The 24412-nt window shown below is 38.6% G+C and overlaps 1 protein-coding gene across 1 annotated transcript in view; it reads right to left on the reverse strand.

Moving 5' to 3' along the window:
* The window catches only part of LOC135205203 (sucrase-isomaltase, intestinal-like), a 65288-nt gene that overhangs the window by 16104 nt on the left and 24772 nt on the right, over positions 1-24412 (reverse strand). The window contains 16 exon segments of the mRNA XM_064235565.1: positions 6362-6485; positions 8028-8244; positions 9120-9252; positions 10398-10546; positions 13335-13496; positions 15441-15570; positions 16279-16402; positions 16902-17038; positions 17879-17986; positions 18716-18906; positions 19827-20057; positions 20673-20804; positions 21707-21832; positions 22431-22555; positions 22998-23097; positions 24196-24367. Coding sequence (XP_064091635.1) covers positions 6362-6485; positions 8028-8244; positions 9120-9252; positions 10398-10546; positions 13335-13496; positions 15441-15570; positions 16279-16402; positions 16902-17038; positions 17879-17986; positions 18716-18906; positions 19827-20057; positions 20673-20804; positions 21707-21832; positions 22431-22555; positions 22998-23097; positions 24196-24367 — 2361 coding nt within the window.

Below are 24412 nucleotides of genomic sequence, written 5' to 3' on the forward strand. Positions count from 1 at the left end.
AAGACTTTGTCCTCAGGCTAAAATTATTCGCGTAGAATTTAATTCTACAAAAACAATTACATTTACGACCAATAACTGTAAAATGAAACAACATTGAACTGAGAATTACATGGAGGCTTGCACGTTAATCTGTTAATTATAAAGAGGGTTATCACAGCTTTTATACGCAGTAATTATGCAAGACTCGTTAACGTCAAGTATCGCAGTGTTAAAGAGCCCTTTCAGAGCCAACTGGTCCCTGGCATGTAAGGGAAGGAGCTACCCGTAATTATATCCGTAGTTGAACGCTTCTAGTTTGTGAGTGATATTACTGGTAAAATAAATGTATATATAATATGATATTAATTATATATGAATTATATCACATCACCCTGATTCATATACATCCATTAAGCTACAAGTGTCCTTTAATATCCAATACACTCTACCTCGGGTTTAATATATTTTCATATATGTTAACCGAAGGGGAATTTTTTAGTTGATAATAATTTCGTCATCTCGTGGATTCGAACCAGCGCAATGAGGAGAAATCTAGACTTCAGTGATGTTACCGACACTTGTTGGCCGAGTCGGTAAAATCACTGAAATCTAGATTTCTCCTCCGTGCACTGGTTCGAATCCACGAGAGGACGAAATTACTATCAACCCAAAAATACCCCTTCGGTTAACATATATGAAAATATAATTAATTCCGAGGTAGAGCGAATTGGATATTAAAGGACACTTGTAGTTTAATGCATGTATAAGAAACACGGTGATGTGATAATAATTCATATATATATAATATATATATATATATATATATATATATATATATATATATTATATATATATATATATATGTATATATATATATATATCCATATTATATATATAATATATATATACATATTTAGTTTACCAGTAATATCAGACTCATAAACTAGAAGCGTTCAACTACGGTTATAATTACGGGTAGCTCCTTCCCTTACATGCCAGGGACCGGTTGGCTCTGAAAGAGCTCTTTACACTGCGATACTTGACGTTAACGAGTCTTGCATAATTACTGCGTATAAAAGCTGTGATAACCCTCTTTATAATTAACAGATTAACGTTCAAGCCTCCATGTAATTCTTAGTTCAATCCTGTTTCATTTTACAGCTATTGATCCTAAATGTAATTGTTTTTGTAGAATTAAATTCTACACGAATAATTTTAGCCTGATGGCAAAGTCTTACTACCGTTACATTTCTAAAACAATTTAGTCTTTGATGCGATCATTCCTTGAACCATTTTAATTTTATAATAATTAGCTTTACCAGACGAAATTATTATCAACTAAAAAAATTCCCCTTCGGTTAACATAAGAAAATATGTTAATTCCGAGGTAGAGTGAATTGGATATTGAAGGACATTCGTAGCTTAATGCATATATATATATATATATATATATATATAATATATATATATATATATATATATGTGTGTGTGTGTGTGTGTGTGTGTGTGTGTGTGTGTATGCGCGTTCGCGCGCGTGCGTAGCGAATCCCGGAATCCTCATCTCAAGTAGACCATCTTAAGGATAGTACTCAGACGTGATACCATTACTGTATTGCTATTTTGGGGGGATGTGGGTGGGGAAGGTTTCACGGAAAAACATCTTGTACAGAATTACCTAGCCGAGTTTAACAGCCTACTTAAGCAGTTCTATACCGGCAAAAGTTTGCCAGTAAACGAAAGTGTACAACGTTGAATTGCTCATTATTTGCAGCTGTTACGCCGTAATGGGGATTATGGTCCTTAAAAATGAGAGAGAGAGAGAGACGAGAGAGAGAGGAGAGAGAGAGAGAGAGAGGAGCTGGGAGAGAGAGAGAGAGAGGAAACTGGTCAACAAGGAAGAGAAAGCGGAATAGAAAGAGAATTAGGTTACAAGTATTGTCTTGATTCATACAAAATACCCTAATCAATGTATTGTTTTCGTTCATATTTACCATGACAGAACAAGCCAATGTCGTATGAGATTTTTCGCATAATTAAACCTGCAAATGTAGCTTCATCTATGAGAAAACTTTCTCCATCTATGTACGTAGCCAACATCATTAAAATGAATGGTATGAGATTTACTTTCAGTACTGTATAATATTATTATTATATATATGTATGTATATATATAATATATATATATATAGTATATATGAATATATATCAGCTCTCATAGGGCTGGCTTCGATACTGTATAATACAGTTGCATTTCGGTAGTACAATTTTTTTTGCTGCAAATTTTCATATATATATATATATACATATATATATATATATATATATATATATATATATATATATATGTGTGTGTGTGTGTGTGTGTGTGTGTGTGTGTGTGTGTATATGTATGTATGTATGTATATCATATCAGGTATAGACGATTTTTGGTTGTATAATTGTTACTTCTCTTGTTTGTGAAAGATTAGAGCAATATCCAAGCAATTTTTGCGGTTGCATCGACCTCGTGTAAGCATCAAAATGAGGTCTCCGTACTGAAGATTTTGTATTTGTGCGTAATTTCATATTGTCATCATTATCAAGTTCCTCGGTGGACGAGTGGTTTTCGCGCTCGGCTGCCAATCCGGTGGTCCGAAGTTCGATTCTCGGCTCGGCCAACGCGGAATCAGAGGAATATAATTCTGGTGATAGAAATTTAGTTCTCGATATAACGTGGTTCGGATTCCACAATAAGCTGTAAGTCCCGTTGCTAGGTGACCAATTGGTTCCTAGCCACGTAAAAATATCTAATCCTTCGGGCCAGCCCTAGGAGAGCTGTTAATCAGCTCAGTGGTCTGGTAAAACTAAGATATACTTAACTTTTTCATTATTATCAACGGTGCATTTATCTGTATCGAAATCATTGTGATTTTCATCAACAATGTTATTTTAATTACTATCTCATATTTTTCAATTTATTTTTCTTACGTTTTATGGATGTATCCTAGTATTGCACCAGACAACCCCCCCCCTTTTTTTTTTTGCCATGCCCATAGGTTAGGTTAGATTAGGTTATTTCATAGCAGTATTGAAATGGTATTTTGGGTGTGGGAAACATTATGAGATTGTTCTCAACAAGATTCTACGGTTAGTTTTTAAGATATGGCATCCCCACTTTTTATAAGGGAAGGTTTCGTTACTCTGTTACACATCGGGAATGTAACTATGTAGCCCATATTGTCCCCACCCTTACAAAGACTTGTATAATATTGATAGTTTAGCATTTCCGGGTGGGTCACCCATCCACTCGTCGCCCTGAGAAAATGATGCTTTAGTCTGAAATCCTGAGATGTTATAATAAGCGTCGTTGGAGCCCTTGTTACTGGGAAAAGAAAAATATTCATTCTTCATTGGTGAAGAATTCCAGAGTTCTTCCGAAATTCCAGGACCACTTACTATCTTCATTCACCTTTAGGATGAGACAGTGGCTGGATTAGTTTTAAAACAACGCCATCATGGTGATACTTGTCAATAAACCTGTCAAATACTTTTGCATATTGTCAAAATACAGCAGGCATTGATTTCATGCAAACACTATATATACATATATACAAAACAGCCACACAACTTCACTGTACTTATATATTTATTTACACTTCTGGCGTTAGGCTTCAATGAGACGGGAGTGTCTAGATTCCAGATTCTTTAATTTGCTAAGTATACAATTCGCCAAGTGCCAACTATAGAAACCATACAGTCTTCTTCGTCAGGTACCGATGCACTGAGGAGATAGCACCTAGTATAGTACGTTCTGGCGCTCCTGAAACAGTCTACTCTATATCTTCTTTTAATCCCCTGGATATGTTATATATGTGTCTATATCAGCAAAAGCCACAGGGAACATTTTGAAAAAAAGAAAAGACAGAGTGCCAAGTACTTTTGTGTACTTAAAACATCTTCGGGGCACAAAGTTAAATACACGAAAGTACTTGGCACTCTGTCTTTTCTTTTTAAAAAAATTTTCCCTGTGGCTTTTGCTGGTAAACAAAATCACGTGCTTACTTTTGTGATTTCATATATGTATATATATGAATCTTTACAACATCACCGTGACATCTTATATACACAAACATTAAGCTACGATCATCGTTCAATATCCTATTCGCTCTACCTCGGAAACAGTTGGGAAGGGAATGATGGTTGATAACGTGCTTCGTCATCACTTATCAATTATAATTCCACTTCGGCATTATTTCCAAGGTAGGGCGAATTGGATATCGAACGATAATGGTAGCTTAATGTTTGCGTATATAAATTTCAAGACTGCAACAACACACACAATTTTGTTCAGCAAAAGCCTCTAGAATATTTTCCCCCTTTTTCGGGTAGGTCCTCTAATTCTCCAACTACGTTGGATCCCAGGTACATCTGCTCTCTTGTAATCCCCATCCGTCAATTATACGAGCTTCCTTTGTAAACTGATATTTATATTTCTAATCAGTCTTCTAAGTAAAGGACAGTAAGTCGAAAGGGCTTGTATCACTCCGTTGTTTCACTTTTCTCCGTGGCATTTGCCTTTAGTTATGTAATGATCACGTTCCATATTTTCGTGATTCAGTTATATATACATATATATCATACTGAATACCTTGTTGAATGCGAGTGGCATTGAATATCAAGGTCCAGCCTTGTTGGTTATGAGATCTGCATATCAACAGCGAACACGTAGTAGTATATTCACATTGTCCCACCCACGAATACATTTTTAAAAAAAAACGACGATACTGCATCCACCAATATCATCCACAAGTCAGAGAAAACGCCAATGTTATCATCAGCAGCGTCCCCAGCCTTCAATCTCCAGACGCTGGCCGTGTTGGAGACGTATTTCCCACGGAATCTAGTCCAAATCTCGCCTTTTTTTTTTTTTGATGGCCCCGAAGAACAGCGTGTATACCCCGGGGTATACCTTTCTTTTATTGTTACCTCGACTGACGTTTATTTCGTACACGTGTCCCGGGCCACGGGGCCTTAAGATAACACCGCGGACCACCAATGACTCGGTGAAATTGGGACTCTTGGTGCCTGCAAGACGAGGGAGAACGACATATATCTGCATCTGCACACGACTTGCCTGGGGGTGGATCTTGCGTGCCGTGTGGAAATTCCTTCCATTATTATTATTATTATTTATTATTATTATTATTATTATTGTGGTTGTTTCTGCTGCTACTGCATTGCATAGTAGAATAAGAATCTAATCTTAAATAATATATATTATATATATATATATATATATATATATATATATATATATATATATATTATACACGTATGTATGGTTGTATCTATATGCATATATATATTTATACTATTTATGTATATATTTATATATATCATAGTATAATTGAATCACGAATGTTTGGAACGTGATAAATGCATAAATAAAGGTACAGGCCACGAAGGAAGTAGCTGCTACCCCAGCGTTTCACTTTCTTAGTGGCTTATACCTTTATTTATATATAGTACACACACACATACACACACACACACAACACACACACACACAACACACACATATATATATATATATATATATATATATATATATATATATATATTATAATATATATATATATATACACGCATGCATTTTCTATGGGTTTTTTTGCCTACGTTTTTCTCAGGAAGTTTATTTAGATGATGAAGTTAGTATGCCCTCCTCTTGGCCCCAGATAAATACCCTGGTGAGCTACAGCTGGGACAGTGAATGCCACGGGTGGGTTGGTACAGTGTTCAGCTGATAGCTGGTGGGACCAAGAAGTTTGATTCCAATACCGTCAATCTCACTAGTCCAGCTAACTGTAAATGGGTACCAGCATCTGTTGATTTAAAAAGAAAAGAAAAAGCCATGTGGGTTGACAACCTCATCCCTAAAGATTTTTGCGTTTTCCGATCAAAGATGAAAGTACTCAAACGTAGGCAGTTTATGTAGGATGTGTAAAACGATAAGGATTAAAGTCTTGCCCAGTCGTTCCTAACCTTTGTATTACCACGCCCCCTCTACGAGTTTGTCGTTCCGTCCCGCCCCCTGGCATGTATGAGTGTAATTCCCTCCCGAATTGAAGAGAAAATGAAAAAAAGAGAGTAGTAGACCATAGAGAACTAACTCTTATGAAGAGAATAACGAATATGATTAGATTTTAAATTTTTCCCTAGGGCTGACGCCTCCCATGCCGAGAACCACGGGTCTAGCCTTAAAGTCTATACACTTATGGCAGTTCTAACCATGAATAAAGGAAGTGTGCAGAGCCTACACTACTCCTGTGTAGAACTTCCACTACCACCGCTACACTAGACTGTGACAACAGTCTCCAGGTAACTCAGCTTGGTGACATCCAACCTCGTTACAGACTTCTTATAGGCTACCTCGGTCCAAAGCTTCTGGCTGGTACCCAGTGTCCATAGGAAATGGGTGAGAGTCTTCTGGTAGTACATTGTGTAGGCCAGTTCATTAGTCATTGGCCCTACAAAGAAGAAAATAGCAAAAATCCTTTGTAGGCCAGCCAGTTAAAGCATGGAGTTCATTTTCTGTAAGGTATTGTCCCACCAGCTGTCATACCTCCATCATTTTAGTTTTCAGTAAAAGGAAAACTATTGAGATGGCTATTTGTCTGTCCGGCCGCACTTTTTCTGTCCGCCGCCCCCAGATCTTAAAAACCACTGAGGCTAGAGAGCTGCAAATTGGTATGTTGATCATCCACCCTCCAGTCATCAAACATACCAAATTGCAGCCCTGTAGCCTCAGCAGTTTTTATTTCATTTAAGGCTGAAGTTAGCCGTTATTGTGCTTCTGGGAACGATATAGGACAGGCCACCAACAGGCCATTTTGTGGGCTGCTCCAGGAGCAAGAGCACATGCCAGATCAAGGCTAGCTTGATCTCAAAAAAAGGCGCCATGGTTAAAGTTTCATGGGCCGCGGCTCATATACTGAGAGCACCGAAAATAGATCTATTTTCGGTGGCCTTGATCTGTATAAAGGATTGGCCACAAATGGGCTATAGTAGATTCACCTCAACCATGCATCTGATGTCTACGCCCAACCCTTACGACGCTCCTGATTGGCTGTTGATAAGCCAGTCACAGGGTTGGAAATTCTCAGTCTCTCGAGAGAGTTCACATAGGCAGGATGTGTTTTCCTCCTCTCCCGAGGGATACATCTTTCAACCGCATACTTCAGGAGAGGTGGAACACACATTTTACCCATGTGAACTCTCGAGAGAGACTGAGAGTTCCCAGCCCTGTGACTGGCTTATCAACAGCCAATCAAAAGCGTCGTAAGGGACGGGCCTAGACATCAAATGCACGGTTGATGTGAATCTACTATAGGAACCTACGGCAGCTGACCTTACTCGGGAGTCAGGTTTGAGTGACCATGGGGTCATGATGATACCCTGACCATTATGACACATAAGTGAGTGAATCTCTTACCGCCGATTTGCATTTAATCTTATTACCATTTTCTATGCACTTTCTATTTCTTACACATGTCGTTTGAAGGGATTTAGATTACTGGTGATTTTTTCAAAATCTAACGAATGTCATACTAGCCTCACTCCAAGGTTAGTGGGGAGCCCCTAACTCTCTCTCTCTCTTCAGTAATGTTTAGCTTTATTTTGCTTAGTTTTTTATCATCCGTTCCTATTTTCATTCTTTTATTTCTTTCAGTTTGTTCCTTATTTATTTATTATTTTTCGCTAAGTCTTGCTACATAGTGAGTTAAAAAAAAAACTTAATATTTTCCATTTTTATTATTAATACATATGACATAGAAGATAATGACGCTATATTAGATTTTCAGTTATTCTTACCTTTCAAATTCAAGTACAGTTACGAACATTCCATGAATTTCAACAACAAACAAGACAAAAAAGCTCCCACGACCTCATTGAAAAACCCTGCGCTCTTCAACTTGCTGACAAACAGATCATATGAGTTTGAGCGGTAATGAGTCACACTGAGGCACCGTAGAGCTCCCAGAGCGAGCGAATGAATGAGCGAGTCTATCGAGCGATCGTCATTGTAAATTCCTGATTGAGCGGGAGAACGGCGGAGACCTCCAGCACGTTGTTGTCGGCGTCGAACGACCAATCAGAAGACGGGATGCTGGTGCCGTTTATGCTGATGTCTGTGGGATTAGTTGAGAACCCGTAGAAGGAGAAGGACTCGAGAACCAGACCCTCTACTGATTCTTCTCCGTGTTTGATGTCCATTGAGAGTGCGTTCTGTAGATGGAGAGCATATTGTTATTGTAATTATACTTGAATACCTATTTTTAATGTCATTACTTTGGAACAAGCTAGAGGAGCACTGAATTAGCAAGGAATTGGCCTAGGAGATTAAGATCATAGGATAGACTGTGAGATTTCGAATGCGTGAACATTCAGCTATTAAAAAAAACACAGTAACTATTGAATAAATGAAAGAGTGCTTCAATGTATATCAGAATAAAGCAACTTCGAAACCCTAGACTGCAATAAGTCTTGGTACTGAAGATATGGCACGGAACAGAATTTGAGTTTTGATGAACAGACACCACGAACATGATGCATGTTTAGATCATTCTGAGCCCTGTATTTATGTACTGGATGCTTAATATGTATTAAGAAAAGAGACAAACGTCGATGCTACGGAAGAAAGTGGAACATCGTATCTACAAGATCCCGCCCTGCACGTCTACTGCTAAAATCTCTAGTCACCTATAGCTGGTTCACTTAAGGTAGACTCTTGGATGAGCCCTATGCTTACGAGACGTTTGTTTGGCGGCCGCTGATTGGCTGGTATCGGGAGGTAGTCAGTTTCTAGCCAATCAGCGGCCGCCAAACAAACATCTCGCAGATATAGGGCTCACCCAAGAATCCACCTTAAGTGAACCAGCTATAGGAAGAGATTCAACGTCAAATATCTTTCCTACATACATACACACAACGTCCTGTTCATAAAATTGCAAAAATCAACGGAACAGTAATATATTAGAGGCACCAGAGCAACCAGAAATGCCTAAAACAGCCGAAATCTACAGAACAGTGTGATTTTCGAGGCGCTGTTTAAGTCAGGAGCAACCGGAAGGGCTGAAAACACAAAATGGTTCAACATTTACCCCATCGAAACTGAAGAAACTCATGTAGGCCCTCTTCATGGCTTGGTAACCGTCCCCTTGGTCCCAGAAGATGTCTCCTGTTGAGTTTCCTGAGGCGTCCAGGGCTATTGTAAGCCCCATGGGATTGGTTCGACTGTGAAGTTAAATCATAAGAAAAAAAATGAATGAAGGGGTTCATTAGGTAAAGTTCCTCGTTGGACGATTGGTTTACGTGCTCGCCTACCGATTCGGTAGTCCCGAGTTCGGTTCCCCGCTTTGCAAAGTGGAATCAGGGGAATTTCCTTCTGGTGATTAGAAATTGATTTCTAATCACCTCTTTTATATTCTTTTATATTCTTTCTTCCATCTTACTTTCCACCCAATTGATGCATAGTTGAGGTTTTCCTTCTGTTACACCTTTCAAACCCTTTACCGTCAGTTTCCATTTCAGCGCTGAATGACCTCATAGGTCACAGTGCTTGGCCTTTGGCTTAAATCCTATATTCAATCCATGGGTCGACGGAATAATCGAGGTCAAAAACTCGCAATTGTGAAAAGATTCTAATTATATAAAATACCCCAATGATTTAGATACAAATGACCTATATTGTAATTGCATTTATCTTCTGTTTGTTGAAACGTGATATTAAAAATTAGGGTAAAATGATTAATCATTAAGTGAATTCTCAAGACATTGCTGTTATTGTAGCATCACCATCTGCATAAATTTAGTATTATCTTAAAAAGAGATCAACTTAGTCGTTCCACTGTTATTGCTATTTATCAGTAATGTAGACTTACCAGCACTTAAAGAATAATTATTATTAATATATATTAGATTCTTATGTACATGCCTTATGGAACTCTTGATCTAGGTTAAACCAAATGAGCCAGGAAAAAAAATATAGATGAAATTTTAAGGTAAAAGAGTAAAGTACAAATTTATGGAGTTTCATAAGCTAGGATGAAAGGTCCGCCCACTAATTATGGTAATGTTGCAATGAACAAACTATTTACAAAGCATAAATTAAGGTTTTTCCCTATAATTAGTTTTTAAAAATTTATAAAATTCTACCTAAATTAACTTAATAAATGATTGCATGGCAATATTTCAACCAGTTTCAAGTTAACAAATTCTTACTTGGCAACAGTTTAATGACTGTGAATTTGAAAAATTGCTGCCTGACAATATCTTGTTGAATTTTCACTTCAGAAAATGTTACGTGACAATATTTCTGGTTAACTTAAGACCTGGTCTTACTTTCCTCAGAATGTACCAAATCCACAAACTCGCATTACCTCTCAACTGTTGTTAAACCCGGTTCTTGCCAAGGTAGGATGGCTCCCCCAGGGATGTAAATAGGGAGGACCTCCAGTGGAGCCTCCACAGTCCTCCTCTCGGGGCCAGAAGCTGCTAATTTCCCCGATTTCAGTTCATACCACAGACCCTGGAGTAATGGGAGACATTCAACTGGTGGTTGGTCCAGCCATTAGTATACCCTAAGCCAAATCCAACAAGTTAGGTGGCTTCATTATCGTGTCCTTGCAACTTACTCTTAAGAATTCGGACACACTGTTGATTGATAGGTTTCCATAGGACAGTAATGAAATCTCAGATACTTTGGCCGATGCTAAAGTTTACCTGACTTTTAAAGAACGTGAAAGTCTTGCCCTCGGTAATTTTTTCATCTCGGTTTTGAAGACATTAGGTAAGAGTATACTAATAAATAATTCTCCACCTTTAGCTTTAAGATGATACGTAAACCCATGGTAACATACACAATCTCTGTTCTTTGATCCAAATTTATATGACCAGCACCTCCACAATTGATATTTAATTACATGTATAAATACACAGATACATGAAGAAGACTACTTGGTAACAGAGCAGACGGAAACCGGGAAGCATTACACTGCAGATAGTATCTTAAAACGTCTCGTCAGACCAGCCTGGCGAGTGGCAGAAAACACGACCTGTGATATAACACTCCCATGTCCTCACTGAAAACAGTTCTACACCCGAGTGGCTATTAAGTTTTAATTTATATATATATATATATATATTATATATATATATATATATATATATATATATATATATATATATATATATATATATATAATATTATATAATATAGCCACATAAACACGAATCCCGGCGAAAGACAACGAAAGAACAGTCGGGGAAGAAACCGAAATGGATTCGAGAAGACGGGCCAAGGCCAAGGAAGGAACCGCCGCGCGCGCATCATTTTCCCGGACAATAAACGACCTCATATCTGAGCTCAGCATCTGCAGAAGATACCATAAACCGACGTATAAAGTTAATGAAAAGAGACGGTCATCGTGCCCCGGGAAAATGCCATCTTTCTGTTTTAGTCTCCGACAATTGGCCCGGGATATTAACGGCGGTTCTTTGTACCGAGTGAAGTCCGCGACGTTCTTCTCTCTCTCTCTCTCTCTCTCTCTCTCTCTCTCTCTCTCTCTCTCTCTCTCTCTCATTTTTCCTCAATCTGGAGCCAGTTTCTTTGGCTTTCCAAAGATGTTCCTAAATTAAAGAAGGTCTTGTGTGTTTTTTTTTTTTCAGACTCGTGGACTCTCTGTGTACAAAAACCTTCATCGTAGTTTTTACTAGACTCTTTTATATAGACAAAACCTTCAACATAACTTTGAATAATGATTAGATCACCATCTCTCTCTCTCTCTCTCTCTCTCTCTCTCTCTCTCTCTCTCTCTCTCTCTCATGTATTTTAATTATGAATCTATTAATACAAAAAACCTCCAACAAAACTTTGAGTGATTAGATCACACATCTCTCTCTCTCTCTCTCTCTCTCTCTCTCTCTCTCTCGACAGAACGCCAAGAAACTTCTTAATGCAGGTACGAATGCGACTACGTAAAAGTGTATAATGAATTCTGCAAACTAAGACAGTTCCCTCGGAAAACTTCGTGTTTCATTAAGGCTCCAGCCCGCGCTAGTGTGCTTTCTCAAAGGCTTGCAGTCTCTCCTTCATATTTGTGTATAATATATATATATATATATATATATATATATATATATATATATATATATAATATATATATATATATATATATATATATGGGAAATGTATGTTAATAGAATACACCCGACGCATTTTTTATTCATGGTAGATTACTTGCATAAACGTTAATCTTATCGATTCTCATCACGCAATAAAACCGAGCATAGGTTTTATATTCAGATTCAGTTATTGAGGTCTGTAAAGTATAAATCTCCAGTTCATATGAATAGCAAAAGAACATCAACACAAATTTCCAAGCATACAATATGTCCTGGCGAAGGTGATTAAGAATTAATTAGACAGGTTTGCACGAAAAAAAACTTAAGAATCTAAGAAGAGATTAAGAAACAAAACTTTTTTTTTAATGAGGTGGATTATTTTGGGTAGCGCCACGCTATACCATTTCACACGGGAAACTGCAACAGATGCACTTCGCATTTCAGCTCGTGTATGTTTGCAAAAATCGGGGAGTCTGCTTGCCAAACATCGGTTTTCTTTTGGTTTGTATAGCCTGCAAGCAGCCACCAAGCTACCGATACTCCCTCAGCAGAAGCTTAGGTCTTATTGTCCTCTCTGCTTCTCTCGGTTTTGTGGCATCTAAATCTATTCCCTGTGGAACGCTCTCGAAGTTCTTCCGGTAGATAAACTGACCTTTTATCCGTGCCAGCACGGGACACTCACCTTTGGGTAAGTGTAGTAAGGTGTCAGAGGAAGTAAGAGACCTGATGTGGACCTGTTAACTCGGGAATAATGTGGGTCCTGCTCATGTTGGTGTTTAAGTTTTCATAATTCTTGAATCAGGCATTGCTTTCCTCTCTCTCTCTCTCTCTCTCTCTCTCTCTCTCTTGTAACAGTGGTGAGGATAAAATAGCAGTATCTTCCACAATAGTTCCCGCCTGGCAATTGCCAATAGGTCGCTCTTGTACTCGGTAATCGCATCTTTGATGGTTTTTTTGTAATTTTGTCCCAAAAAAAAATTGCTACTTAAATAGTTGAACTTCAGACATTTTTATGTACATCACTAACTGTCAATTCACACGCCTCCACAGCCTCCCTGACAGAATTAAATGACCCCCTACTCCCCCCCTCCCCCCAAGCCCCTACCTTACATCCCCCCAGACACGCTGGATCATCCTTCTAGTATTTCTACCTGCCTTGAATATCATCTTTCTGTTTAACACGTAATACTCACCTGGGGGAAGTAAACCTCTCTGCTCTCGGCACCTTGCTCGATGACGGGAGCCACCATGAGCCTAGTGCTCCACATGAACTGGTCATCGACGTCTCTGGCTGCGAGGTCACTCGGGAAGACGTTCAGCAAAGGTCGCACTATGGAACCGCCGTGCATGTGGGCCTGGTCGGTTAAAGTCATGAAGGGCTTTTGATTAGTTTCCCCAAACTTCGATTATATAGTCGTTTAACCTCGCCCCCCCCCCCCCCCCCCCCCCCCCTCGAGGCTCTGCATCAAAGGCCCGCCTAAGGTACCCCTTTGCACTAATGCAAATTCACACACTTTTCCGTGATATGCATCAACTCTTAGAATTTAAAAGAATGTTTATTTTTACTTGTAGCTGCAGAAAACGAAAAGAATGTGTGCGTATAAAGTCATCGAACTATCTAAAATGAAAATAGTTTAGTCATGTTATCCCTCAAATATTTTCGTATACCCCTGTGGGGTACTCATGCCTTAGAGATACAGAAACGCCCTCTTAAGTACGAATACAATTTTCTCTGGATGGAATCGTTAATGATTTTCTCCGTTATAATTGTGGCGTATCGCTGCCCAAAACCGACTTTTAATAGCTTTACCTGATGTCAGGACACAAATCTTCATGTTAAAGTTGAAAAATGATTTTCACATCTGCAATTTTACTCTTTTATCTTAAAGGTATTTGACACGTACATAGACCATTTTTACCTTAAAGAAAAGAGGAAAGAGGGTATATAATATATTTATAATCATCTCCTTATTTTCCAACCAGAAAGATTTCAGTGGAATTTTGTGGAGGAATGAAATATTATGGTCCAAGGAGGTACTGAATAGATTTTTTTTCTTTGGGGGGGGAGGATGGGGGGATGGGAGGGGGAGGGGGAGGGTGAGCCCGCTTATGGCGGGTAATCGTTCCAAGTATACGCTAGTTAAAATGGGGGGGGGCGGTGAAGTCGCTCTTATGTCACCTGAACTAACTCGTCTGAGAGCCTTAAAGATTAACAGACCTTTCATAATTATATCCCTTAATAAAATACAGCACCACGCTAAACCATGTTCCTCCATATTATTTGCAATTTGCACAGCAATTCCTAAAATGCTCAGATGAGGAAAAAGAAGGAACGCGAATATTTCGTAAGTGACAAATAAAATCAAACAATAGTACAAATTATGATTTACTTCAAAAAGATTTTTTTTATCATATGTTGCATGTGCATGAGAAAGTCAATAGCTAAAACCTTGGTTTCTGGGAAAATAGTTTACTCTGGCAGATAATCAGTAATCAGACGGTTATATTTGCTTTTCAGAGATAAAGGATTCATTTATAAGTGTCGAGATAACCCGAGTGGAATTTGATGCATGCGAAACAAGAGTTAGAACCGAAATAAAACTAAAATCAATCGGACATGGGTCTTTACTTTAGAATTCTAACCAAATACTGAAATCTATTTATTTTTTGTGGGGTTTAAGCCGTGAATTCCGATCAAATGAAATATAACAATTGGACTTGGATTTCAGCGTAGGAATTCTGACCAAAAATTTATATTAATTTTATTGTATCGGAGTCTCGCCATGCCATTTTTGACTGAAAGAGGTGCGTTCTCTGCATATGGGTCTGAGGTTTTGATTTCTGTACAGAAAATTAAACATTTTCACTATCTAAGGGTCCCAGCCTTAGAATGTGGTTAAATAACTGAGTAAAACATCTTCAATACATCATCAGGGAGTGAATATCATGATATCCTCTTAATAGAAAAGTAATATATCTGAGAAGGATTTAATTATTCATAATTTGACCATGTATTATAATCATTCATACATATTTGGAATGCAGCCTAAGGATTTTTATCCAAAAGAAGAGATTCCACACTTCAGATTTCGACTTGGCGTAGGATCCCACCCAGAGAATATTAGCAAAGAAAAATGGTATTTTAACAAGACTGTGTCTTCAGAACATGAGCATTTTGAGAAGATAAACAAAGAAACTTAAAAGTCAATCTTTCTGAAAAGATTTCGGCTAAATATAGACACTAGTTGCATAAAAACTTCCAATTATCTTTATGAGAGAGCCTTGCCTGCATCACCCACCTTGTGGAACAACGTGTAGAGATAAGGCAGGTACTTGTATCTGAGATTAAGAACGTCCCTGGAGATGGCTCCTACTTCAGGCCAAACAGCTGGATCTTGATCACGTGTTCCCAGTGTGTTGTGGTTCCGGCTGTTGAGAAGCGGTAATGAGTGCCAGGTGTTTTGCCTCAAACCTTCTGAGGTTGTTGAAACGGGAATGAATCTTCTCTGAATATGAAGAGTTAATTATAACGCTAAGGGGACCACGAGGAAGGCATCGTAGGATCTTCAAGTGGTGTCATGTGGCTAGTATCAAAGGCTCTTCTTCACCCCTGCCTTATGAAGTTAACTTCAATGACTGGTCTATTAGTTTTCTGAAAAATGCTTTGATTTCTCGTCACCCTTTTGTCCAAAATATAAACTTGTATAGCTGTTTTACTGCACCCACTTCAGTGGACTAAAGGCCCAGAGTGATTGAAACCCCTGCCTAAATAGATAGAGGACCTCATACATGATTTAGCCCCTGTGAATAGGTTAAGCGCTCTTCCCCCATCTGAAAAGGCGATAGGCTCCAAACAGTTACTCAGCCCACTAGATCATCCAAAAAGCTCCAAGTTTTGACATCAACCATCTAAAACAGATGAAACACTTCAAGCATGATTTCACCCTTATGAATGGATGAAAGGCTCCAGACTATTACTCAGTCGGCTGAATGGATGGCTCCAGACTATTACTCACTCGCCTGAATGGATGAAAGGTTCCAGGATATGACTTCACTCGCCTAAATGGATGAAGGGCTCCAGACTATTACTTCACTCGCCTGAATGGATGAAAGGCTCCAGACTATTATTTCACTCACCTGAACGGATAAAAGGCTCCAAGCTGCATCCACCGAGCACACAATTCCATATCAGGTTCGTCGAAGAACCCACAGATGTCAGCACCGACCATAGGCATGCCGAACATGTTGAAATCGAGCATTCCTGGAAAAAGTGATAATCATTCTGGTCTGTTAGAAATTCACTATTTAAAATCAAGTGAACAATTATATTCAGGTCCCACAAGAACTTTCACACTATTTGTGAAGTATATCTCCAGCCTCAGAAGCATTATAACAGACTGATGGAAATATGGCCGTCAGCAGATCGCAATGACATTATTGGTTCAAGTGGGTAACTTTCAGCAAACTGAGGGGGAAAGTAATATTAAAGTTTTCTTAAGGAGATCTAACCACTGACATCTAGAATTAGCCCTAGGATATTGTAAATTATCTTCCATCTAGGCAGAGCTTTTATACCCCAGAGTACTACAGGGTGTCCATAAAGTCCCATTACCATTACAAGATATAAATACTTGTAATGGTACTGGGACTTTATGGACACCCTGTACAGCACTCACTGAAACTTTTTTAAATTACCATGATGTAGAACAAAAATCAAGGAGACTACGTGAACAAAACTATAGACTTATTCTGCACGTTACCAATGATAGACATATGCATGTGTTTCCAGTTGGCCGAGTTGTCGCCTAGCCAGTGGATGGCGTATTGACCTGACCCAGGGAAGGTTGACCTCGTCAGCACGACAGGTCGGACCTCGGGAAGCACTTGTTGGAGACCACTGATTAATGCAATTCATTAGTTCGTTAGTTCACTAGCTAATTGCATAGTTTGCAAATGATTAGGTAACGTAGGTGTTTATTGAGAACTTAAATGATCTATCATTGAAGCAATACTTGGGTCTTCAGTTAGTTTTGCAGTTAAACAGCATACTTGAATGAATTACTTAATTACGCAATGTAAGGTGAAGATACTGAACCAAGACCTACGACAATATTCTTCCTACGTTATCTAATCAAACAGATTGTAAGAAATAATCATTAAATGTTCGGATGATAATAATTTCTGTATCTTACTTCTATTGAATTTAATTCTCATGCAATGGGCTCCTAATATGTTGAATTGACCTTACACCAGGACAAGATCTTCCTTAATAGAAAAAAAACCTAAGAATATGTACTTTATTTGATATCTAAATTGCAAAAGCGTGCCAAGCTGTCATGAAGCCACCTAATTCGATATTATCCAAAGCTGGCAAATTAGGGCCACAAGAGCTTGTGCTGAATTTTATTGGGGCCCCATATATAACAAAAATGAGTTAGTAGACCTTGGGGCTTACTGATCAACCTGTAACACCCAGTCCAAAATTTCCCACAATTCCGTAACAGGAGATTCGGCTGTTTAACAGTTAACCCGTAGACTCATTGGGGTGATAATATATGATGGATTTTAACTTGGATTTGCCTCCTTCATGGAAAATCCAATTGCATTATCAGCTGAATACCCTCATCTAACAAAGGCTTAGAGGAATATGTAAGAATTCTAAGTTTGCCTTTATGATGCTGATTAAGTAAAGACAGTGACTGAAGTTCAGTCAGCATCCTGAAGGTAATATACTAACTTGTAAGTAGCCACAGTCTCGCTCCACCCATAGAGGCTGTGGACGTCATAGTGGAAATAAGTTTCGGCTCCGTCCGTCTGTATTGCTGACATGCACAGCGTGTGGTCACTGGAAGAGAATTCGCGTACTTTAAGTTACTAGTTCATTTGTGAGTGAATATTAAAATGTATTGGAAGAAAACCTGCTAAGATAAGCTTTAGGTAGACCACTCTATGTCAATAAGAAAGTCTGGATCTTTCCTAGGTTTTTAACCCGGTATGTATCCACCTTTGTGGCTTGTTTAGTACAAGCCCGTTGGGAATGACCGTAAAAACATTAACCAAAGACTGTAAATACCATGAAGATAATGACCCCCAAGAAATATTAGTCCTAGATAACTACCCCTAAACTTTACCGGGAAAGATCCGAAAGTTCATATTGAAAGTATAGTACTTATGAGAGAGACTGGGATACCTGGAGAGAAACATAAGACATGGGTAGGTTTTCAGCATTGTGCATAACATTACTTATCAGCGTCTGTAGTTTATTATACAGAGACAATGGAGACAGAAAGACAGACTCTGAAAGTACTCTCAAAATTAAGATATTGAATAAATTTCTGGATTTGAGTTGTCATGATAAGAGTAATGAGTGAGATGGACCAGCTAGTATCCTTATTTAGACCAGGCTTGGGAAAAATAAGAAGAAAAAGAGATGTCATCCCATAGCAAGAGGTGGACCTGCTTCTTGAAGAAAGGAATGCTACAAAGCAGAGAACAAGGAGTACGGATTACTGATTCAAACACTAAGTGTGAGAAGGGATAGCCTGGTGAGTGTCACGAGGTCAAGATCCTCCACCTTATTCTCTTGCTCTGGTTGTCCCCAACACGAATCATTTTCGTTGGGTAAGGAGGCAGGTCGAGGGTATTGTTGGGACACTTGAGGCTCCACGGCTCCTTTCCAGAAGGCCAGTTCCAGGGCATTTCTAAGTTCGTGCCGAAGTTGGACGGCTCGTTCATGTCAATCCAGAGGGCGTCGAAGTCCAGCACCTGGTGATAACAAAGAAATGGAATTACTTATCCAGTTGCTGGTTCTGTTGGCTTTCCAGGAATCATCATGACATATTGCCATGCAGTCCAAACTCTCAAGAACTGTTGCAAGTTCCTGTAATGGCCAAAGTAGCATAGGTGCCAACAGCGTCTGGCTTTCACTGGAAACTTCTTCCGAGACCTTTGCCAAAATCTATAATCTTTTCAAAGAGATAATTTGTTAATATATGCAAACTTCCAGACTCTTACCAAATTATATTAGTCTTGTGGAAACATATTTCCCTGAGATATTACCGATATTCCATCAGTTTCCAAGTAATCTTATCAATAACTGGCAACTTTTCATAGAAGTTCTGCCAATATCTGTTGGTCTTTAGGAACATTCTAAGATATTTGCTTAGCAGACACTTCATAAGAAGAAATCAGTTTGGCAAATTGTTTTTCTTATTAACTTCCAGAGACATTGGAATATTTTGTTTCCCTATGGGTGCGGGGAACTTTTAATTAAAGCAATTAACTTTCTATGCATTTCTAGGGGCTCTTTGATAGTTTCTAAGTGTCTTCTATACACCAACACTCTTGCTAACCTCAAGCCTACATACTAGGCGAGCGTTGAGTGCCGCGTCAACGACTCAACCTAGTGAAATACCAAGTGCTACAAAAACATGTAACTAATCTAAGAAGTCTGATGTACATGTCAGTGGGTCACAATGAGGACTGAAATTCAATAGAGTATGCGTATTTGTTCCACTAATGCTACTGCTGTCCAATGTGCCTCTCCTCACACCTCCTCCACCACCTGCCTACCTCCAGAAACTCAGTTTTAGCCAGTCTTCCAAGCCATCTATCCCACAACTGTAAAATTGACTTCACCTTTCCAGTCAACTTCATAAAAGAACTCAACATCAAATGGAACTCACGTCATGGAAAAGCTTCAGCTCGTTTTGCCACCAGTCATGCGTCTCTGGTTTGAAGAAGTCTGGAAAGACGGTCTTCTCCTCTGGCCAGACGTAACCGACCATGTAATCCTTGCAACACGTCTTTTGGTCGGGCGGAACGAGAGATTCGTTCGCCCACCTGATGAAAACATCTGCTTCTTTCCCTCTGGTAGAAGGTGGATAGTTGTCGAAGTCGATGACCAGGGCTGGATCCTAAATGAAGAGGAATCGGAAGTAAGGAATCTCAAAGATGAAAAGCCAGTGATTTGACTCTGACATTTATGCAGTTTTAAATCAAGGAGATCAGATTTACAGTTGAGAACAAAATCACCATCACAGGTGAAATCTGCAATCAGCTAACATCCAATGCCAATGAAAAAATATTTTTCTATTCTAAAGATGGTTTCTCTGGTTCTTATCCAACAAATCTGAAATTCAGAATTTTACTCAAATACCCACTTATGCATACATATATTTATGCGTGAATACACCTCTCAGGCGTTACTCATGCATACAGTACTGTGAAAGCACTTACGTACATGTCAGAATGTGTTAAAAACTATGTGAAATGCCATAAATTTGATGTTCACTTAGAAAATCTCTTTTGTAGGCATTCCCTCCATAGAAAGCACAAAATATTCCTATAAAAACAAAGATTGACTTTTACCTTTTTATATTGTTTCAGTGGGAAGTTAACTAGTTAGGAATAATGTGATAAATCTGGGCACCCAATACATTGTCTAAGGAGGCAGTCTGTTGAAAGATTATGTTGGTTCAGATAAAAAAAGAGAAGAGAAAATTACAATCATATCCGTACTGATATCTCACCAAAATGAGAGTGACTTTCAGATTATCCTTGTGGAGCTCCTCAATAAGTTCTGGAAGGTCAGCCCAGGCTTCTGGATCGTAGGTGAAATCCTTGCGCCCGTCCATGTAATCAATGTCCATTGTCTGGCCGTCCTGGAAATGAAGGTTGAAGCTTTGGTCAGTACCTCTGATTTATGAGTTGACATCATTCAGTTTCAGACAAATATCTATATATCTGTGGTCACTTGGGGTTTCAGTATGGTATCTACAACAGAGCAGGTAGAACGCTGTCTCACAGACCGGCCACTTCCATTTGTGTTTTAAGTGTAGCTCATCAGAAGATGCATCTGTAATTATGGTTACAGTACCACTTTCTTCTTGTCAGAACGTTTTTCTCCTTCTTCATCCCCATTGCTATCCCTAAGCTAAGGGGTCGGTTGCCTTAGTGAGCATTCTCCAACTACTTCTATCTAAAGCATCTTCCTCTGCTGAACCCTTCTTGTCCAAATCCTCCAGCACTTTATCATGCCAACTAATCCTTTGCTAGTCCCTTGACCCTCTACCCGTAACAGGTTCCATCCAAGCTCTCTTCAGTCCTTACTCTACACACATCCTTACCACATGCCCTTGTGACGCCAGTAACCAAAAATCAATCAATCTACCGCATGCCCAAACCATCTCATTCTCGAATCTGATTGTACAAAAATGATTTTTTTCTCGTAGTTCCTAATTTTTCAACTACAAAAATGGTCTCAAACCACACTTTTTCTGTCGGTTCTTAGATCTTGAAAACTACTGAGGCTAGAGGGCTGCAAATTGGTATGTTGATCATCCAACGTCCAATCATGAAACATACCAAATTGCAGCCCTCTAGCCACAGTCATTTTTATTATATTTAATGTTAAAGTTATCTAAGATCTTGCGTCTGGCAACACTGGCCATCACCTGGCTATGGCAGAGAGTTTCGTGGACATTATAAGCTGTACAGAAAACGCAATTTTCGGCTAATTTTTTAAAAACCTGTTTTTAATTTAGGTAAGCACGCGACCACTTACCTGTGGTATTCCCATGGCCTTCATCCTCTCTCTCGCCTCCCTGACCCCGCTGGTAGAATTGTAGCCCCAGCGGGAAAGATGGAATCCCAGAGACCAGTAAGGAGGGAAGATGGGATTGCCAACCAGCTGGTAAGCAAGACAAGTTCTTCAGAAGGTTATTCTATGAGATTGCAAGACATATCTTTATGAGAGAATCTTATATACCGTCGTCATTTTGAACAGGCTGAAGAAGTTAATTTTCAAGTTATTGTACGTTACTACACCTGTCACAATTCATGGTAAAAAAAGAGACCTAACAATATTCTCAATTAATCTTAAGAATTTTGAAGTCATTTCACTGTTTTTTATGTAACTGAAGAACCGTATTGCTTATAAAACTAGTTTCTTGGAAATCAGTATAATCTCTTGAGAGAGACTAAATCTCAGTTATGGTGGACGAATATTGCAACCCAGGCTTTTAGGCTTTGCTGATTATACAGATTACAGAATATTCCTTTGAACGTTGCACAGTTTCCCTTTCTTGTAATAACTACCTGTAGTGATATACAGATATCCTCGCTCAATTTATTTGCATATGTGAATGAAAATGGCAGAACATTCCTTTCTAACTGAGTGGACGACTTCCATCACAAGATCCAATCATTTCAGGCGTCATCTCTTATAGACGCCTTTGAACTGCAAAGGGAAAAAACGTCGCAGTCACATCCCAACTGGGAATACTTACTTCGGTGTACTGGTTGACAAGGTCCTCAGGATAGGGCCCGAGGAACACGTGGAAGTCCAGGATGCCTCCGATTGTTCTGAGGGTCACTGCAGGAGATCCGTCGTCCAGAAGGTAGGTGGAGTATTCTGTGGAAGGGCAGGACAGGCAAGGTTATACATTTATACATACATATATACACACGCATATATTACATATTATAAATATAATGTGTGTGTGTGTGTACATACAAATATATGCCCCTTGAATGAGTACGTGTTTATTTAATTGTTATTCATGTTCTATGGCCCTTTTTAGTCTCTCTCTCTCTCTCTCTCTCTCTCTCTCTCTCTCTCTCTCTCTCTCTCTCTCTCTCTCTCACGAAAGCTAGAAAGTTCTCTTGGCTTTCTAAGCAGATGCGTCAGTCATTTTGTTACTCTCTCTCTCTCTCTCTCTCTCATAAAAGTTGAAAAACATGCTAAGTTTCCTTTTGGCTTCATTGAACAGATTCCTCATTCCTTCTGTGATCTCTCTCTCTCTCTCTCTCCTCTCTCTCTCTCTCTCTCTCTCTCTCTCTGAGTCCTGTCTCACCCATGGCATTAGAGTTGAAGAGAAGAACGGAATGCGAATTCCCTTCGTCGTCTTCCATGACCATATAATAAGGAAGGTGTCCGTAAACGTTCATTTGTTCCTGTGATAAAAAATATATATAGTATTTTGAATTAGGTGACATTTAATACAAAAGTCAAAGTTCTAATATATTATAGAATAAGTATTTGTATTGTAAAGGCCGAGACGAGTCTGTATACCGAATATAAAATATAAAACAGACATTTAATTGGAAATGTAAGGCTCTATCAATTATGCAAAATATTGGAATAAATGTATTTGTATTTACTTCATTTTACTTGTTTAAATGTTTTATTTTCTCCTCAGGAATAATATGAAGTGAGAATTCATTTATGGAAAATACTAAAACGCACAAATTTAAGGTTATAAAAAATAATTTTCTAAAGAATTTTGTCTTCATTTGGACAGGAAATGCATCCAAATGATTAACAATGGCTGGACTTAGACTATTATAAAATCTATTGTTCTTAAGAAAATATGATATAATTTTATTTTAACTAACAGGAAGACTTCTTTAGTAGTATAAGTGGGGAAGGAACTATCTAACACTAACTTTCCACTTAAGCCATTACTAAATCGCTTACCCACAGTAAACAAAAATAATGAAATAATAAAAAACTATAAACAAACATTTCTGGTAACAGATTAATTCTGCCACTCCTAAATACTGCATCTTTGGAAATTGGTGAGTGGTTTTAGAATTATATAATAATGTTAGACAGATTTTTTTCCCACTAACGAATACTGCTGGAATTCAATCTTAAGATCAAGTTCAGTCATTGATGGGTAGAATTGTATGTCAATGTCTGACGATTTATGCTGCATAAATGAGATTAATGTAATCGTTCGTTAGTGATATTTAACTTTCGCTCGTATGTTTAGATTCTGACTAGAAGCTGTCTTACAGTTATGTAGTGTTTGACAAGCAATGACATTTGTAACTAGCGTTAACCGTTAAAATTTGTTCATGGCTTCTGCGTCATTATCAAACCCACGAAAAGTTAACCGAAGATAACCTCATTTCAGGATATGAATAAACAACCACGGAGCCTTCTCCCGGGTCTGGGCAGGTAAAGGACATAGGGATATCCGTCCCACAGCAAAAAAAAAAAAAAAAAAAAATCCCATGAAAATTTTCCCAGAGTAACATGTAACTTACTGTGCCGATCGGCTGGTCCCTTGCGAAGATGGGGAAAGTGGTCCTGGGTTCGAAGACGTGTCTGAAGGAGAGGTGGGTGTTCTCTCCGAAGCCGTACAAGTAAGTTGAGGGGAGCTTCGTGTGGATTTGCAAAAATTGGTCCTCGAAGGTAAGGGGGCCGACTGATTGGAAACTGCCAACAAATAATAATAATAATAATAATAATAATAATAATAAT

This window comes from Macrobrachium nipponense, chromosome 49, assembly GCF_015104395.2.
Source record: "Macrobrachium nipponense isolate FS-2020 chromosome 49, ASM1510439v2, whole genome shotgun sequence".
Lineage (NCBI taxonomy): Eukaryota > Metazoa > Arthropoda > Malacostraca > Decapoda > Palaemonidae > Macrobrachium > Macrobrachium nipponense.